The sequence below is a fragment of the Odocoileus virginianus genome, chromosome 9 (genome assembly GCF_023699985.2).
Source record: "Odocoileus virginianus isolate 20LAN1187 ecotype Illinois chromosome 9, Ovbor_1.2, whole genome shotgun sequence".
Taxonomy (NCBI): Eukaryota; Metazoa; Chordata; class Mammalia; order Artiodactyla; family Cervidae; genus Odocoileus; species Odocoileus virginianus.
In genome coordinates, this window is record NC_069682.1 from 76,197,624 (window position 1) to 76,217,774 (window position 20,151).

The 20,151-nt window shown below is 49.4% G+C and overlaps 1 protein-coding gene across 9 annotated transcripts in view; it reads right to left on the reverse strand.

Moving 5' to 3' along the window:
- BCAS1 (brain enriched myelin associated protein 1) overlaps positions 1-20,151 on the reverse strand; it is a 101,494-nt gene that overhangs the window by 22,159 nt on the left and 59,184 nt on the right. For 3 of the 9 annotated variants that reach the window (XM_070472781.1, XM_070472780.1, XM_020914353.2), the window contains exons 6-8: positions 19,995-20,129; positions 11,682-11,858; positions 476-517 (exon numbers count right to left, since the gene is read on the reverse strand). In XM_070472781.1, the coding sequence (XP_070328882.1) occupies positions 476-517; positions 11,682-11,858; positions 19,995-20,129 (354 nt within the window). The remainder of the gene's footprint in view (positions 1-475; positions 518-11,681; positions 11,859-19,994; positions 20,130-20,151) is intronic. The other 6 variants (XM_070472783.1, XM_070472784.1, XM_070472779.1 and 3 more) reach the window with 3 other exon arrangements.

A 20,151-nucleotide genomic window follows, 5' to 3' on the forward strand; every position in this document is an offset into this window, starting at 1 on the left:
CTCCTGCCCGAGAGAATGTCTCACAGCATCTATTGCAGCAACATGCTCTGATGCCTGGTGCAACTACCTGCCCTGAGTACCACCCACGGTTAGTAGAGAATCTAGGTTGCCATGGAAATAAAGGCGAAAGAGCAATCAAAGTAAAATGAAGCAGAGAGTGCAGCATCATGTCCCTTAGGAAGTGGCAAGATGTTCTTCGGTCGAGTAGACTCTTTCAGCCCCGAAACGGTAACAAATGCTACAAATGTGTGCTCTGATTCTGCATTTCATCTGCATTGATTCAATGGGTGTTACAACTATTGATCCAAAGTTATTTCCCCATGGTCACTAATCACGTGAAAGGGTGAAAGAGTCTACAGTGGGTGAATCACACTTGGAGCATGCAAGAACCCATAACCCCAGAGCTGACGTGCCCAGGGGTTCATCACACCAGAGATGACTATGGAATGATTCTGTCATTTCATGTGTAACTTACATTCTCCTCTGCACCTGTGGGGACTGAATCCTCTTTAACTGACTGAAGGGAAGATAAAAACAAAAGCAAGAGTTAGTATGTTACCAAAACCAGGGCTAACGGCTTTCTGGGGCCATCCTTGGACATCGCTTATGCGCACCTTGTTCCAAGAAGAACTCAAATGAGGTTTATACAAATATAAACAATGTACATTAAATTACCTATTTTAAAATGCAAGGAAGGAACAATAAACATACAGATTCAGCCTGAATACAAATGGAGTGATGAGGGGATGCTACAGAAACACAAACGACGCTCTTGGCTGTGGGCAAGCAGTAATAACACCTTTGCCTTGACAGTTCCTGGTAGCTGTTGAAAAGAGGGACCTACGATCTGTCACACAAGATAGTCACTGTTGGGTAAGACGCACAAGCTGCTCAGGAAAATTCTGGTAATGTGTCCAGAGCAATCCATCCCGTGATCCTCTGAGAGGAAGCAGGCACTGATGTGATAAGCAGGGTCCTCAGCCTTATCCTGACGGTCAGACAGTGGCCAGCGTCTGAAGCTGCTTCTGACCAGCCTTCGATGTGGGCCAAGGTCATCGTGCCAAAGAGCAGTCTGGTTAAAGTACTTCTGTGGAGGGCAAGGGGGCTGGGGTCCAGCATAGCCAGCTTCAAACCCTGTTAATCCCTGCAGTAATTCCAGCATCTCGGTCCTGTCCCAGATAGAGGCATTACCAAATTCTATCAAAGGTCAATGTCACAATCGTCCTATCGGTTTGCCAAGCTCCATTTCTGGCAGTTGTTCTGGCGCATTTTGGGGTGGGTGGTTGGTGTTTACAGGCCACTGCGAGACTCACCTGTCAGAGCTGGATTCTCTTCCCAGAAAAGTAAGCTTGAACAAAACATTTTACAAAGAACTCCAGGGTGTTCATAAGTAAGGAAGTGTCGTCGCTCGGTCGTCTCCGACTCTTTGCGACCCTGTGGACTGTAGCCCACCAGGCTCCTCTGTCCGTGGGATTCTCCAGGCAGGGGTGCTGGAGCGGGCTGCCAGTGTTCACACACCCTGCATTTCCTCTCTCGGCCTCCGGGGCAAGAGCTCTGTCTCTGTCCGTGTTTCTTTCTTTCTTTGTGCCTGTGCTGGCTCTTTGCGGCTGCGCTCCGGCTTCTCTCCAGTGGCCGCGAGCAGGGGCCAGAACTTCTCCTTGCCGTGGCTTCTCCTGTGGCGGATCGCGAGCTTCGGCAGCTGTGGGACCTGGGCTCAGAGGCTCGGCTCCTGGGCTCTAGAGCGCAGGCTCAGGAGCTGCTCTGAGGCCTGTGAGATCTTCAGGGACTGAACCTGTGTCTCCTGCAGGCAGATTCTTCACCACTGAGCCATCAAGGAAGCCCCATCCATGTCGATTTTGTCCCAAGCTCTGCCTTTATTTTTTCCTTGAAAACATGCAGTGTGAGAGAGAAGGGAAGCTGACATTCACAAACACATCCTCTTCATTTGGCGCTTTGTGAACATCATCTGACTTAAAGCGGTCCCAAGCGGACAGTACGCCCATCTTCACTGACACAGCAAGAAACAAAAGTACAGAGAGCTGGAGCCACTTGATTAGGGTGATACAACTAGGAAATGATGGAAACGGTTCCAAAAGAAAGTTTCCCCCTGCCGTGATGATCTGAAGGATCAAAAACAGTTTTTGGTAACTGTGTGAGCTTCTTGCTCTTCTACCAGAGTTTTCTCTCTAGATGAGATCTTCAGATTGGACCACTAATTTCTACTTATCTTCTCACACTAAAGCATACCTGAGCACAGAAAAATGTCCCTAGAATGGATTGTGGGTTTTCTGGAAGCTTCTGATTGTTGGGAAATCACAGACCATTCAGAAGTGATTGCCAGTAGTGTAGCTGTCTTGGAACCACACCCCTTCTTCCCGAGACCACTCAGGTACTATTTAATCCTACGGAAAGGCAAAGAATTAAATGATATTTTAAGCAGAGTGCCTCAAACATGACCCACAAAAGTTTCAAGAGTCAATATACTGTCTACATTGAGCTGAAAAAACCCTCCCACCATGCAAGAACAGCACTTCTGGCTTTCCAGGCTCTCTCTGCTGTCCCAGGTGGCTGGAAGGAGACTAGTCCGCGCGTTGGTTTCCCGTGTTGGGCAAGTTCTTGGCTGTTGACGGCTCACTGTTTTCCAGAGGAAGCTGAGAACCGAGGGCAGGTGAGGCTGAGATGAGGAAGGGATGCCTCTGGACAGCAAGGTTTCCGGCATCTTCATCATGGCTCCGTGCATCCTGATCCTTCTACTGTTTCGGGAGCTGGTGTTATAAGTACTGTCTGTTCCGAAAGAAATTGCTGTCTCCTACTTTAAAGCTATGAGTGAGTGAGTGAGTGAAGTCGCTCAGTCGTGTCCGACTCTTTCTGACCCCGTGGACTGTAGCCCACTAGGCTCCTCCGTTAATGGGATTCTCCAGGCAAGAATTCTGGAGTGGGTTGCCATTCCCTTCTCCAGGGGATTTTCCCAACCCAGGGATCGAACCCAGGTCTCCCGCACTGCAGGCAGACGCTTTAACCTCTGAGCCCCAGGGAAGCCCCGTTAAAGCTATAAAGCTATACTACCCAGCAAAACACTCCTTATGCCGGGAATTAGTCCAGTGGACCATTTCTCAAAGTAACTTGCACACTGTTTTCACAATTCTTGACCTGTCCATGTACCATCTGTATTTACTTGATAGTTTTCTTTAAGTTGACTATCTTTTCACTTAAACAAATGTATTTTAAAAGAAAACAGCTTAACATGAATGTCATATCAACGTCCTCCCCATAACCAGAAGAATATATTAAAATCAACCACAATGTGTAATGGTGCTCATCAAATTCTAATTATTTTTAACTCTTTGTTAAAAAGACAGATCAGCAAGTGTTAACACAGTAAAAAAAAAAATGCTTCTTAATACCAAGAAGAGATCTTATAATTAATGTCACTAGAGGAAATGGAACAGAATGGAAAGAAGATAACTTTGTATTATGTGAGGGATTAAATGTTTAGAGTTGTCTCCCGGAGCCATTCAAAACCATCTTGCACTTTCTTGTACGTTTGCACACTGGCTTATGGGCACAACCTTAAAGGTGGGGTAAGTTGACATATCTGGTTAGAAGAAGGACCCCAAACCAGTAAAGAGACACCAGGTTCGTTTCCCTTTAGGCTTTGACACGTGTGCAACAACCTGCTCAGAGCCCAAGTCCTGAGCATCTCGGACTGTGGAGTCAGGTTCAAATTCACTGCTGTACCTGTGCAACCTCGGGCGAGTCAACCCCATCTCTCTGAACCTCAGTTCACAAAGCAAACGTGGGCGACTGGACGGTTGTTCTAAGGAATACACACAATACCGCCTGTGAAGGGAGAGGCACGCCCGAGGCAGAGCTGAGTCTCGTCTAGTCTGGGGGCTGGGGTCCGGCCACAGGGCAGCTCCTCCCAGCGCAGACGCCAGGACCTTCCTTTCCACGGGCGTCAGAGACTGCAAGGTCTCTGACGGTCAGAACAACTTGAACTATGCTGCAATGAGGGTTCAGGTGTCTATAGTCTTTTCTAGAAGTGAGGGGGTACGGGAGGAACAAAAATAAAAATTTTAAGAAATGGGAAGAGAACTCATCCGTGGAAGTCAGGACTCCGGGCGGGCCAGGGTCCTGCAGGGTAGTATTGGGGAGGATGCGGGGGGTTGGAGAGCCCCTTAGCCAACCCAGCTCAGCTGCCCGAGAGCTGGGCGTGCCCTGGGGAGAAATGGGCTGCCCCGAGCAGCTGCTCCCGGAGCTGAGCTTCACACAGTTTTCTCCACTGCCTCTCGAGGGGCAGGGGAGTGGCGGCAGGCTCCGAGGACATCAGCAAGGCGTGGGTGAGTTGGCGTGGACCTTCTCCTTCGTGGCTCTGGGGGCGGTGGTGTGGTTTGTGAGTGATCACCAGGAGGAACATAGAGAGGCCTCAATGGAGCCATGATCACTTTCTTAGGGTCCTAGAAGTATCTGAACGGGGTGAGTAGGCGTGTGGATTTACCTGCTTCAGTGGTGGAATGGCTGGTGTTACGGTGAGATGTGTGAAGCACAGCGCTTGCACAGAGTATGCGCTCATGAATGGACGGGCTTTTTGCGAATGCTGGGAAGCAGCTTCATCTAGGCCTATTTGAGCTACTTAAGGCTTTTCTTAGGGAATCCCTCTGCTGTTGATGGGAATGTACACTGGTGCAGCCCCTATGGAAACAGTGTGGAGCTTCCTCAAAAACTAAAAACAGGGTTGTTATATGACCCAGGAATCCCGCTCCCGGGCATATATGCACACAAAATTCTAATTCAAAAAGATACATGCATCCTATATTCACAGAAGCACTATTCACAATAGTCAAGGCAGGGAAGAGATCTAAATGTCCATCAACAGATGAATGAATAAAGAAGATGCAGTACACACACACACACTGAAATGCTACTCAGTCATAAAAAGAATGAAATAGTGCTGTCTGCAACGAGAGAGATGGACCTAGGGATTATCACACTAAGTGAAATAAGTCAGACAGAGATAAACATCATGTGATATCACTTATATGTGGGATCTAAAAGATGACACCAACGAACTTATCAATGAAACAGAAATAGCCTCACAGACACAGAGAGAAACCTGTGGTCGCCAAGAGGGAGAAGGGGTGGGCGGGATGGATAAGGAGTTTGGGACTGGCAGATGGGACACTGTTACACAGAGGACAGAGAAACAATGAGGTCCTATGTATAGCTGAGGAGACTATTCTAGATCCTGTGATACACTGTGATGGAAAAGAATATGATCAAGAATGTACAACGTGAAAGTGAAAATGTTAGTCACTCAAGCTGCGTCCAACCCCTTGCAACCCCGTCGACTGTAGCCCACCAGGCTCCTGTCCATGGGATTCTCCAGGCAAGAACACGAAGGTGGGTAGCCATTCCCTTCTCCAGGGGATCTTTCTGACCCAGGGGTTGATCCTGGGTCTTCCACATTGTCGGCAGACTCTTTACCGTCTCAGTCACCAAGGACATATGTCTAATTGACCTACTTTGCTGTTTAGCAGAAATTAACTTCAATAAAATACATTTTAAGAAACTTTTCTTGATTAATATCATGTTGCTTTAAAAATTCCCTTATATCTGGCCCAGACACATGGTTGCTCCCGAATCCCTTTGGGAGAGACATTTCTAACACTGCTCTTGGGTTATATTAGGTTCCAGCATTGGAACGGGTAACAGGATGGCGTGACTCTGTTAAAATATGTGACGACTTGCTTCCATCAGAACAGTGGCACATTGAAGTTCATTAAACAAAAAGTCCAGGACATCCTAACCTCAGCCCATTGTGCCAGTATTTTGAGATCCTTATTGCTTATATTTTGGATTGCATTAATGAGCCCACCCAGCTCATAAACTTGATAAATGTGCTTCACAGTTTATTGACCAAGTTACAAATAAAAACTCTGAATAAACAGGCTTGAGGCCAGATTCCAGACACTGTCTGAAAGACAGCTTCTTGCATGTGGTTTTGATCCTCTAGTAAACATTCTTTGTTGGCCTGCTTCTCCCCATCTTGTGAACATGCCTCAGATGCAACTTTACAGAACTGAAGAAAAATAGTAATACTAACAAAGATAATAATAAAACCCCACATTATTGGGCTATGTGTTAGGCAGCAGGCTAATATATATATTTTCTACATTAGTATTCCATGTCAGTTTGCAAAATGGAAGCAGACCCCCTGTAATTTCTAGGCCTCTGTTCCAATACCTATTAAACTTTAGCTTTTATTCTAAAACCATGCCTCCCTTTGAAGTCTGAGGTGTGTCTCTAATTTTCCTTCAAAGCTGACATCCTGGAGCTCACATTTAATGTGTATCTGTAACCAGCATGGTTTCCATGTTCAGTACACAACGACAGGTAAAGTCATCCGACAACTTCTGCTTTTTCTTCTCTCTTCACACGGCAGAAGCCTACGGGCTGAGGACCCAGCAGGACCAGATTCCAGTTCATGATTTCCACTGCCCGGGAGTACGCTCTGGTGGCTAATCTTTGAGGAAGAGGAGACATGACTGACTCTTCCACGTTGGGAATATGTGCGGGAAGGGAGTTCAGACAGGAAGGAGAACCGGAGGGCACCGCAACTCACTCCAAAGTGAGTGGAGACAGAATGACTCCAGAATGCAAGGTCAGTCTCAGCACACCAGAGCTGTCAAGTCCCTCAGTCAGAGGAACACGATAAGGCATGGGGCTGGTGGGCAAACACCCCAAGCGTGGGACTCTCATCCAAACCTCAAAACCAGAAACGCTTCCCTCCTTCTCAACCAACTGGACATCCGGCTGTTATCTAGTGAGTTTAAATGTTGTCCAGCTTCGTTAACAATGACAAAACCCTGGTTTGAAATCTAAAGGATCCGGTTTGGACATTTATATTGCTGAGCATAAGGATCTAAACAGCACATGTGCTTATCATATAAGCTTGATTTACAAGAGCACCTCTCCTTTAAAGAGCCTTGAGGTCCTTAAAGGAACATTCCCTTAAAATGCTGTCACGCGGCAGCACTTAAGCCAGCAGACAGCCTGTTGCTACTGGGTCTTCCAGAAGCACCATCTGGATCACATGACGGCTGTTCTGCGTTCATTGACTTCACGGTGGATCTTGAGGAAGACCTTTTCTATCAGGTCTGAATGCTTAAGGCCCGTCTCTCAGGTGCTTCCATAGTTATCCAGACCTAGGCCAGCCTTTTCTTGGTTTATTTATGTATTTTTTGGCTGCACCGTGCAGCAGGCGGGATCTTAGTTCCCGGACCAGGGATCAAACCCCTGCCCCTGGCACTGGGAGTGGGGAGTCTTAGCCACTGGACCACCAAGGAAGCCCCTATGCTGGGCTTTCTAAACTGGATCCCAGTGGACTCTGGGACTCCCGTTTTGAAACAAATAACCCATGTGAGTCAGAGGAATGTTTAAATTCTCTTAGTCTACTTGGACCCACCCTGGCTGCCCCCTTGTCTAAACACCCGCAGCATTTGTAACCTGCACTCCACAGGTTAATATTAGATTCCACACTTGACTATTTGGGAATGAAGCTATCACTCATCAAATGCCAGTCACATTGTATCCATTTTCCAACTCCTCCCCCAGATCATGAAAGGTAGGTATCACTTCCTATTTTCAGAGCTGAGGAAAGCGAGGCTTAGAGGGTTTATATTCTTTGCTCACGTTCAAATAGACAGTCACTGTCAGAGCTGAGATTTGATTATGTGTTTCTTTGGCTTCAGAGCTCACATTGTTTTTCTATTTCATCATTTGTCTCTCCCAAAGGAAAGTAGGAAAAGAGCCATTTTGAAGATACTCCAAATAAATGCATCATTTACCAACCGCATGCAGGCACATGCACACAAAGGCGTGAGTGTATTAATACATACGCTGTCCCACCGAGTGGATTTCAAGTCTTTCGATGGCAGCAGATGAGCCTGACATTCCCTTTGCGCCTCACGAGCTGCGGGCTCCAGAAGCTGCACTTGGATATTTAGACGGTAACCAGCGACGTCGGACTTGAAGAAATGAGAGGAGCACTGTTCCCTGAGCACTCACTATGTCTCAGACGCTCTCCATGTAAGTGACGGATTCTCATCACAACACCGTGAGACAGACACAGTCCCTACATTGCAGACAGTAAATGCTCCGAGGGGTCAAATAATTTGCCTAAAGTTACAGAACCTCATCTTTCTGATTCTGGCTGTTATGCCACCTTGCCATCCCCAAGGTTTTTTAATATCAGCTATTGCAATCTTTTCACTCAACAAATGAGGAAAAAGAAACCCAGAGTAAATAACTTTTGCAAACACAAAAAGTCACAGAGCAAATGGTATCCCAACTACTCTGAAAGGGTGCAGTTAGTCCACATAACTGGACTTAAACATCTTTTTGGCAAGCACAACAAAATGTGAAATTAATTTCCTCAAAGGTTATTTTTGTTTATAATAAGAATTACTTTAGCAATCAAGACTATAAATCAAAATAATGTATAATTTCATACTGACAGCCTGTAGGGGAAAATTTCATTTCTGATGTTCCTAATTGCAGACTTAGAGACTTCGAAATTTGTTTATTTAAAAGCTTCTCAATTAAAAGAAAGCAAGCTTAGAGTTACTGGAAATATCAGAATTTTCTAGTGTTTCTCTTTGTTCTCAAAAATTTTACAAGAATGGTTTTATAACCAAATCTTACTCTAATTTTAAAAAGACAAAGACTGCCATTTTGTTTCCTACAAGAAATAAGCTCCTCCAAGAGAATGGAAGCTACTAGAGGGCAGCAAGCTGTTCACTGATACTTCTTCAATGCCTAGGACCCACACACACACACACACACACAAACAACTTAGCACAAAGAAAGTGATTAAAACTGCTGTTGGATGAGTGAATGTCCTCCTCACTTCCATACAGATCTGTTTTCTCTGCATGCAAGAAGGAAAGACAAGATTAGAGGTGATTTGGTTTTTAGTTTCTCTTAACTTCATTGCTTGTATGACCTACTAAAGAAAGAAAGCAGCTGCCGGTGGAAAAAACAGTGAGACTGAAATAATGAGTACATGAGTGCCAAGTGGTCCTGACTTATTTTCAATGGGAAGAGCCGCAATTTCAAAGAGGAACAGACCACATCTCTCATAGATGCCAAAGATCAGGAAAGATAGAGCATGGAAGGTTTTCACGTTGAGAAGCTTGCCCAGACTGGCTGCCACAGAGATGCCAGAGTGGGCCTGACCCACGCCGCAACCTTCTGAGCACGTGGGCGAGACGCGGGCTCCCAGGGTCGGGGTTCACCCCCGTCCCTTAGTCCTCACTCATTTCCATGACGCGGGACACTTGCATTTCACAGGAGAGGAAACCCAGGCTCGTGGAGGTGGACCGGGACTCGGAGTCTGCTGTGACTGCAGGTTTAACCCGTACGTCGGTGCTCCTGAAACCTCCACTGCTCGCCAACCTCCTGTGTAGTCTCAGCCACACTGTTCACCCCCTCTGTGGGGCTTCCCTGGTGGCCTAGTGGTAAAGAAGCTGCCTGCCAGTGCTGGAGACGCAGGTCCCATCCTAGGGCCGGGAAGACCCCCGGGGAAGGAAATGGCAACCCACCCCAGTATTCTTGCCTGGAGAATCCCATGGTCAGAGGAGCCTGGCGGGCTACAGTCCCTGGGCTCTCAGAGTCGGACACGACTGAGCGACTGAACGACAACGCACCGTCTGCGGCAGCCGTGGCCGAGAGCGGCTCCCATCTCCCTGCGGGCAGGGCAGCCTCTGAGGGTCCCGACCTCAGCTCCCCCCGCTGCTCCTTGGCAGAGTTTTGGCGAGCCGACACAGGACCCCCGAGTGAGCTCTGCTTGGGCCCCGCTCAGCAGCGCCCTCATCCCGAGGCCTTCGGGCGCTCTCCTGCCGCTCTGCCCCTCCCGGGCCCCGCAGCCTCTCCCCTCCCCTCCTCCCCACGCCCTTTCTCCTCGAAGTGTTTTCCTCCAACAGACATTCTGCACATCAGCTCTGTCTTCACGTCAGCCTCCCGGGGGGACCCCCATTTACCACCGTTTACTCAGCATTGTTACTGCTCAGTCGCTAAGTCACGTCCAACTCCTGCAACGCCACGGACTGCAGCACGCCAGGCTTCCCTGTCCTTCACCATCTCCCAGAGTTTGCTCAGACTCATGGCCATCAAGTCGGTGATGCCATCCAACCGTCTCATCCTCTGTCGTCCCTTTCTCCTCCCCTCAATCTTTCCCAGCATCAGAGTTTTTCTTTCCAAAGAGTTGGCTCTTCCCATCAGGTGGCCAAAGTATTGGAGCTTCAGCATCAGTCCTTCCAATGAATATTCAGGCTTGATTTCCTTATTAGCATTAGTACCATTAACTATATAACTCTTTCCTTGGATAACTTTTTTTTCCAGCTGCAGCCCGTGGCATGAGGGATCCTTGTTCCCTGAGCAGGGATTGACCCCTCACCCCCTGCATTGGAAGTGCAGAGTCTTAACCACCGGACGCCAGGGAGGTCCCCCTCCTTGGATTACTTTTTTAAACTAAATACATGTAACTTTACCTTGAGCAAAATATATGTTAAGTCTTGAGCTTATTTAATGTGCTAGTTTTATTTTTCCTAATATATTTTGAATAATACATACAATTATTGAAGTAAAAATGTTTGAATATGAGCCACTTAAATCTATCCCTTGCCACCAGTATATGGATGTAACTTGCTTGGAAACTGTTCCCTTCATTATAGTGCTGATAAAATATTTTGTTAAAGACAAAAGAGAGAGAAATCAATGAGAAAGGAGAATTAGGACGGATCTGCCAAGTGACATTGCTCAGTTTTCGTTAAGTACTAGCGCTTGTGTTCTGGGAAGAACCCAGAAGGGAGATTTCTGTACAATGGAAAACAAACGGGAAAAGGTTTCAGAAATCCCGCTGGATTCTGGACAAGAGAAGAAACCGAACACCCAGCGGCATCCTTACTCACCGCCTTCCTGGCACCGTGCACCAAGACGCACGGATGTGCCACTGGAATTGCTCAACGCGATTCCAGCTCTATTCCACACTCCCCCTTCCCTGAGCTCTTGCTCATCTTTGGCCATTTAAAGCCGGCAAGAGCTCTGGACACGTGTGGCAGCTGAGGCTTGCTCAGCAGGAGGGTCACGGAATAGCTCTCAGGGTCAGCGCGCCCACCTCGCTTCCTCGCTCGGCACCTTCCCTCTTCAGGGAGAACGCAGACAGGGCCTGCGAGTTCCCCTCGCAGGGCACGCTGCGTGCCTGCCCTGGTGGGGAATGGTTGACGGCCGTGGTTCTCCGACGGGAGAGCGAGGCTGGGGGAGGAAGGAAGGAGCATCGCGCGGCCATGGCCCCAGGGCGGGAAGAAACCCGAGGACCCCCCGCGCCAGAAAGAAGACGACTCACGAAGACCACGGCCCTCTGTGCCGAACCGGAGTCATTCCAAGAAGGAAAATTCTACGTGTTCATTTCCTTTTCTTTCCCACAGAGCACATGCTTGCAACACGACAGACATTGCATTTTTCTCAGGGAGGGAGTTACAAGTCTTCAGCTCAGTGGCGAGTTGAGTCAGTTTGAAGAAGAAACTCCATGCATCGTTGAATACCGTGGCTAGCCAACCAGAAAGCACTTCTCCAGTCATCCCGGCCCCAGGGACTCCCCTAATCTGGAGACTAGAACTTACCTTTTTCCAGAACAACTTGCCCAGAGGCAGAGAGCTGGGGCCCCCCTTTTCCTTCGCAACCTCCTTCGCTGTTTCAGCGGATGTAGAATTCTTGGCGGCTCCCTGGGGCTCCTGGAGCGCAACGTTGGCTTTGTCTGACTTGAGGTTGGCTGAAGGGGCGGGTGACTTTTCCTCGCCCTATAAATGTTACAAAAAATGTTAATCATCGCAGGATTTAAAAGCGAAAGAGCGCTTTTTCACAAACGTGGGCTGAGGCTATGCATGTTAAGTTTCCCCTTTCACAACTTTCTGTATTTTCCAAATATTCTATGTGGTTGTGGATTTGTGTTAAAATCTTGGGAATAGTCCAGATATTTCTCTTTTGCAAAAAATATAGAACCGTTATGTATCATATTTATGTAAGTAACACGTTAGGGCTCAAGGTGAGGGAAAGGAGCGCATGGCTGTTAGAATGTTAGTTTGAGCTGAGGCCATGGGTCTTCTTTGGACTGTGGTCTCCGCAAAAAACATGTTCTGAAAGTGCATCTGTAACGCACTCGTGTTTGTTTATGAGATAAAGATGTATTGTCTTACTGATCCAAAGTCTGACATCAAAGATGGGTTCTAATAATCTGCTTTCGAAGAGAAGTGCTCTCGTTCGGCTCTCACTCTGCTTGAGAGGTCAACCTCGCTGGCCCCAAGGACTGGTCCGCGGAAGACAAGTTTCCCGCAGACCGGGGTTGGGGCAGGGTTTCGGGATGGTGCAAGCATGACGTTTACTCTGTGCTTCATCTCTATTGTTATTACACTGTGATATGCAGTGAAATAATTTCTCAACCTGCTTGCTGCTCACTCATGGGTTTTGACATGTCTGCGAGCAACTGGTCTGCCGGGTCGCTGTGCGGCCGGACCTCCCTGCTGGGGGTCACGGCGTCTGCAGCGGCTCCTCTCACCCCTGCTCACCCCTGCTCAGCCCAGCTCACCCCTGCTCAGCCCAGCTCAGCCCTGCTCAGCCCTGCTCACCCCTGCTCAGCCCTGCTCACCCCTGCTCAGCCCTGCTCACCCCCTGCTCAGCCCCTACTCACCCCTGCTCAGCCCTGCTCACCCCCTGCTCAGCCCCTACTCACCCCTGCTCAGCCCCTACTCACCCCTGCTCAGCCCCTACTCACCCCCTGCTCAGCCCCTACTCACCTCTGCTCAGCCCAGCTCAGCCCAGCTCAGCCCTGCTCACCCCTGCTCAGCCCCTGCTCACCCCTGCTCACCCCTGCTCAGCTCTGCTCAGCCCCGCTCACCCCTGCTCAGCCCCTGCTCAGCCCTGCTCACCCCTGCTCAGCCCCTGCTCACCCCTGCTCAGCTCTGCTCAGCCCCTGCTCACCCCTGCTCACCCCTGCTCAGCTCTGCTCAGCCCCTGCTCACCCCTGCTCAGCCCCGCTCACCCCCGCTCAGCCCTGCTCAGCCCCGCTCAGCCCTGCTCAGCCCTGCTCAGCCCTGCTCACCCCTGCTCAGCCCTGCTCAGCTCTACTCACCCCTGCTCACCCCCTGCTCACCCCTGCTCAGCCCCTACTCACCCCTGCTCACCGCTGCTCACCCCTGCTCACCCCCTGCTCAGCCCCTGCTCAGCCCCTGCTCAGCCCTGCTCAGCCCTGCTCAGCCCCGCTCAGCCCTGCTCACCCCTGCTCAGCCCTGCTCAGCCCCGCTCAGCCCTGCTCAGCCCCTGCTCAGCCCTGCTCAGCCCTGCTCACCCCTGCTCACCCCTGCTCAGCCCCTGCTCAGCCCTGCTCACCCCTGCTCAGCCCTGCTCACCCCTGCTCAGCCCTGCTCAGCCCTGCTCAGCCCCGCTCAGCCCTGCTCAGCCCTGCTCAGCCCAGCTCAGCCCTGCTCACCCCTGCTCACCCCTGCTCAGCCCCGCTCAGCCCTGCTCACCCCTGCTCAGCCCCTGCTCAGCCCTGCTCAGCTCTGCTCACCCCTGCTCAGCCCTGCTCAGCCCCGCTCAGCCCTGCTCACCCCTGCTCAGCCCTGCTCACCCCTGCTCAGCCCCGCTCAGCCCTGCTCAGCCCCTGCTCAGCCCTGCTCACCCCTGCTCACCCCTGCTCACCCCTGCTCAGCCCTGCTCAGCCCCTGCTCAGCCCTGCTCAGGCCATCGGGCATCAGGCTCTCTCTCATTAGGAGCAGCCCAGCCAGACCCTCGCGGGCTCAGTTCGCAGCAGGGCTCTAGCTTCCATGCGAGTCTGGTGCTGCTGCTGACCCGGTAAGAGGCAGAGCTCAGGCAGCCGTGCAGGCGCCGGGAGTCGCTGTAAGTACAGATGAAGCTTCGCTCGCCCACCGCCGCTCACCTGCTGTGTGGCCTGGTTCTTAGCAGGCCACGGACGGGTCCCGGCCCTCGGCCAGGTGGCTAAGGACCCCTGACTACAGGCATCTGTAGTCTACAGACATGTAAAGATCTGACATCTACAGCGTTTGTGTAAGGCACTCGGGACAGAGGTTTGGGTCTGATGAGCCATCACAAGCCCCGCTTCTCCTCTTGTAGACGCAGCCTCCTCGTCTAAAGTAGACGCGAGTGGGTGGGCGGTGACGGACAGGGAACCACAAACCCCCTCCCCACCGCCTCCCCACCCCTCCTCCTCCTCTCCCCTCTCTGAGCAGCCAGATCCCGTGCAGCTCGGGGCCATCTGCCCTCCTCGGCGACTGGGCTGTTACTTCCATGCTCTCACGGGGCAGGGGAAGAGCTGGGAGGCCTACAGCCTCTGTATCTCACCACAAGTGCGCACCGCGTCAAACATTCTAACGCTGGGCTCGCCTGGCCTAACCTCCTCATGGTACGCATCTTCATTTTAACGCTCCTTGGTCCAGGGGCTCGTGACACAACCCTTTAAATCCCCAGGGATGTCAGATCTTTGATTACATTTTCTGAATAAAAGGAAAAAAAAGTCTGAGAGTAAAAACACACTGTGGAAACATTCAAAGCTTTCAGAGTATTTCTGATGTTGGAAAGAGTCTTAGAGACCATCCAACCCCATGCCTGAATTTTCATGAAGTGGGACACCGAGGCCTGTGACCTGCCCGGCTAACCAGGGGCACAGTCTGGCCTCAGATCCGGACTTTCCTCTCTGACCTGGCGCTTCCCCCCCCGCTGCACAGTACCTCTCCGAAGGAAGTTCACAAATCACTGAACTTCACTGTCAGATGGAAGACACAATATCTTCTGTACTGACTTTTTTGATACTAAAAGGGAGTCATTTACGGAGCAGATTCTACATTTGAATCAGGAGCTAAAGGGCCAATGTATAGAAATGACGTTTGTGACAGGTGATCCTGGAATAATCCCAGTTCCATTTAAGAATGTATAAAACCTCATAAAGCTAGGGTTTAAAATAACCTCTGCCTTGTATCAACAATGCGATCAAACTGGCTAGGCTTAGGCGGTTCTGCATTTATGCATGTTCCAAACAGTCTGGGACACCTGGTGCTGTTTTAGATCTAAATGGTAATTAAATTAACGAGGACTGGTTGAAGGGGAAGTGCCCTCCACCAACTAGCTTGCTGTCTTTTTCAGAAAATAGGAGGGAGGTATTATGATGTATGCATTTACTCATGAAAAATGTGATCGACCGCCTTCTCTGACCTGTGACAGATACTGAGTACAGGGGTGATGTGTTCTCATGAAGAGAGAGAGACACCAAACAAGTAATTCCACAGGTGAACGTAAAATTTCAACTATGATAAGTGCTACAGGGTAAAGGGAAGGATTTGTTGCTAAAAAAAGAGGAGGGGGGTGCTAAACTAGATCTACCACGGCAGACGAGATCGGGCGCGTTCAGGGTGGTATGGCCGTAGACTAGATCTACCATGACAGTCAGGAAAGCTTGACTGAGGAAAGGATGCTGTGCTGTGATCTGAAGGGTGACTAGAAATTAACTTGGGGAGAGGGGAGGAGGCCCTTGGCACGTATGCCCAGAGCCCTCAGCCAGCACCAGAGGCCAGGACAGAAGCAGGAGCAGCAGGAGTGGCCAGGCACGGTCCCCACCATCAACTCCACTTCTGCTCTCCGGGGAAAATCCCCATTTGCTCAAGGGGTCTGTTTTAGACCAGGAATCTGGGGTGGGGCGGGGCTGACCTCACTTCCATCTCTTAGCAAGCACTGTTGTTGGCTTAAGTAAGTCACTGGTCCTGCTCACGTCATCCCAGGACATGCTCCATCACTCAGTGGGTCCCACACTGTTTTGATTTAAATGCCGCTGCTTTGCTTCCTCTACTGAGAGGCTGTGTTACCCACCCTTCACAGCTGCTCGGCCTGCTCAGTCAAAGCTGCATGGGAGCTACAAGAAAAAACTTGGCTCTGGAGTTCTAGAATTCTGCCAGGGCAGGTCCAGTTGCTAAGCCCACAGACACCTCTGATTTGGCTGGCTTTGCCTCCTTCCCTCAGCCTCCTGTCTCCCTCAGCCCCTTGAAGAGGGGACTGCGGTCCTAGGGAACTGGGCAAAGAGATGTCCAACTTTTAACTCTGATGTAACAGGGACAGAAGGTACCAGTGCCCAGCACCATTCTAAGCCACTGAATGTTGTAACGACAGGCTGATGAGGAAGGCGTGAATGACTGTGTCCACAGTAGTGGTGAAGAACCCACCTGCTGATGCTGGAGACACAGGAGACACAGGTTCGACCCCTGAGTTAGGAAGATCCCCTGGAGAAGGAAATGGCAACCCACTCCAGTATTCTTGCCTGGGAAACCCCAGGGACAGAGGAGCCTGGTGGGCCACAGTCCATAGGGTTGCAAGAGCTGGACGTGACTGAGCCACTGAGCATGCACGCGTGCATCACAGTCAGGGGAGGTTTGGTCCCAGGTGGGTAAATAAGTTGCCTGTGACTGCACTGCTAAGGGGACAGAGCTGCCCTCTGAATCCGGGGTGGGTGGTCCTCAAACCTGGACCTTCAGTCCCACGTCTCCTGCACTGTAGACAGATTCTTCACCACTGAGCCCCAGGAAGCTCATACTAGATGTAGAGCAATATAAGTAATGTACCAATGTAATTGTTGACTGTGCATCTCTCTGGCCAGACTGCGAGCTCTGTGAAGGTACGAGCTGTTATGTCTTAGTCACTGTTACATCCTTATATCTCATTAGATCCTGTGCATGACTCAAAATGGGTATTAAATAAATACCAAATTAACTGATGACGGGGGCCACGGGGAGACACCCGCGCAGCATCATGCCACACCGTTTCCGCCCATCCGCCCCCTCGTTCCGCGCTGCGGAGTCACAGGCTGCCGTGAGTCATCCTCTCCCCGCCCACACACCTCCTCGCTTCCCAGAGAAGTGTCCCAAGTGGTGTTCTGCCGCATCAACCAAATTCATACTCTTTGTTTGTGTTACGGTGGAGACTATGCAAGTTCTACCCGTGTTTTTTGGAGAAAATCTCCTAAGTAGGGTTGCCAGATTTAGCAAATAACAGTGAGCCCACAGGATGTCCTGTTAAATCTGAATTTCAGATCAACAAAGGATAATTTTTTTGCCTAAGGATGTCCCAAATATTGCCTGGGACATACTTATTTTTATACCAAAAAATTAGTTGCCATTTACATGAAGCTGGGTTGAACTGGGTACCTGTTATTTGTCTGACAACCTACCTGCGGAATCCTAATGTGTTAGAATTGGAGGCTGCACATCAGACGACCTTACCTCCTTCTGCAGTAAGTTTTCACTTCTTTCCACATTTGGGTGTGCAAGAGGGGAAGTGTTAGTAAGATGTAAACACTGAACCAAGAACCAGGAAACAATGAATGTGTGGCAGAAGCGTGTGAATCCTGTGAGGTGCCTGCTGACGTTTTACCGTCTAACCGACAGAGTAAGCACTGACCACACCAGAGCCGGGAAGGGAATGTTTCTGGGTGCAGCAGAGATTCTAAATCCACATCCTTCGTGCGCACGGTCATGTTCAGCATCTGCAGGACGTGTAACAGTTTTATGCTGAAGCATCACGTGTGATTAAGTCAAGAGAAAAAAGATTCAGATTCAGCAAAGAAATGCTGACCTCCTTATTATTTATAGCAACAAACTTATTCCATTGATTAACTCCAGGCTTCTCCATTCTTTTAGACTAAGAAAATCCTTTTTATAAGAAGGAAAATTGATCTATAAAGAAACGAAACTAGGAGTTAACCAGGATTGGTAGCCCTTATATTCTTTTAGAGCAAAACTAGCAGGTAACGTTTTATCCTGAGTTTGCTTGGATGAGGTCTTGTTTTTGGTCCTGGCTCAGGATGAGCTTGAGGAGGAGGAGTGTCACACCTCCCCGAATCAGGCACCAAGGTTCACTGACAGACTCTGGCTAGTCTCCTGTCTCAATGGCGCTATTTTCCTATCTTTCTGGATGACCAAACACTCCACTGAGGAAAAGTCAAACACTTTCTGAGGCAGGAAGGTAAAGCTCAATGAGGCCCACCGAACTGCCGTTAATGAGAATAAAGCATGTCTGGGACTTGTCCCTTTAAATGACGTAAAACGACAGACTGAACGTGACTCAAGGCGAAACCTTCAGTCCGCCATACAGAACCCCAGCGAGGGTCACCGCTTCAGTCCCGGAGTCCTCTCCTTTCCCCGCAGGCAACGAGGGCAGGAAGTGAGATCAAGGGTTTGGGGCAGCCCTGGGGATACTGAATACTGAACACTTGGGTGGTCCACGTGTGGGAGGGGAAGAGACTCCAGAACTTAGCAGGGCATGAAATGAATGTCACGACGGCAGGTCTGCCAGGGGGTGGTGGGCAGTCATATGCGTCTTAAACTTCCAAGGCTCCCTCCTCACAGAAGCTCCCTGTTCGGGAATTCAGCCAGATTCCTTTGCCCCAGTCTCTGACCCGTTCCACGAGCAGTTACCAAACTGTCTACTGCCTACGGTAGTGCCGCTTTTTAATTTCCCCTCCCCCACTGCAGTATCTCTCATCTGCCCCCTTCTCTTTTTACACAACAAAATAACCCTGTCGGGAAATTGAAGGGTGGCTTCATAATATAGCTTGTTTATGCAAATATAGATTCAGCCAGGAGAGCTTTCTGTGGAGCTCTTATTTGCATACACAGTCCAGGGACTCTAATATCCAGCTGGGGATGTCTTTAAAATAAGTTTATTCAACTTCGTGGAGAATGGTGCACATTTTGAACAACTTTAGAAGCATGCTGGCCCAAGTCAGGGGTCCTTTTAATTGATGGTTTTAGACAAACTGGCATTTTCTTAGACATGAGAAAAATGAAATCTCCAAAACCGACTTCTCTGTTGTCTTTCACTTCTCAAGAACGTGGAGACAGAGTTGATTCTGCCTTCATTCATTGTTTGCTGTGCCTGGGCTTCCACTTGGGTTCAGCATAAGTTTAGTTAATGCAGGGAAGAGATGGGACAGAGCACGAGAAGATAAAATCTTGAGGTTAGAAAAGTGTTTCCCAAAGTGTAGAAAGCAGACCACTGGTGGGATGAGAGATGGCTTTGGGTTGAGCCAAGATGTGATATTAAATAATATTAAAACCATGAAAATACTTATCCCTTTTCAATTCTCATCTTTGTAAGACAATTCAGGAGGAAATCTCAGTCTGGTTCTGGTAGAGAAATCTTTAACATTTCCCTACTGTTGGCTAAGTGCCTTTTCATGAAGTTAGAAAGGCAAAAGATTCATCGCTTAACATAAGCCAGGTAGCTAGAAGGTAATATATTCTTTATTGCTTATATAATGGTACCTTCTTCTTATGAAAAATAATTCTGCTTTTCCAAGTGTGATGTAATGTCACGTTTCTTTTCAAGATAACTTTAAATAAGGAGTAAGTCAATTTCAATATAAAAATATCAAATAAATATGAAAGTCATTTGGTCGTGTCCGACTCTTTGCAACCCCATGGACTATACAGTTCATGGAATTCTCCAGGCCAGAATACTGGAGTGGGTAGCTGTTCCCTTCTTCAGGGGATCTTCCCAACCCAGGCATTGAACCCAGGTCTCCCACACTGCAGGCAGATTCTTTCCCAGCTGAGCCACCAGGGACGCCCCAAGTAAATAGGGGTATATCTCAAAAATGATGAGGGAGATATGCAAGCATTCAACATTTGGGAAACACTGGGTTAGAAGAAATAATCTTAGAACCCTGGTCCACACTAGTAATCTGAGATGTTTATAAATATGAGGACTTAAAAAAATCCCTGAAAATTGTCTCACGTAATATTTAATTTCCCTCCAATAAGCCCCATCATCCAAGGCTCTGTCTCGCTGAAGAGGAGCTGGGTGGACAGAGGGTGTGCAGGTAAGCCAGGGAGTGAAGACCAGGGTCCTTTCCCCTCCTGGATTAACGAGGCACAGACCTTGTGCCTGAAGAGTCTCCTAAAGGCGAGTCCCAGCCTCGGACTGCGCAGCTGCTTTTTCTTGGTGCCTTCAGCCTGGACCTCGGAGGCCTTCTGCCCGGCTTGTCCATCAGAGACACTCTCTCCCTTAGATGCCTTTCGGGCGACAGCAGTCACA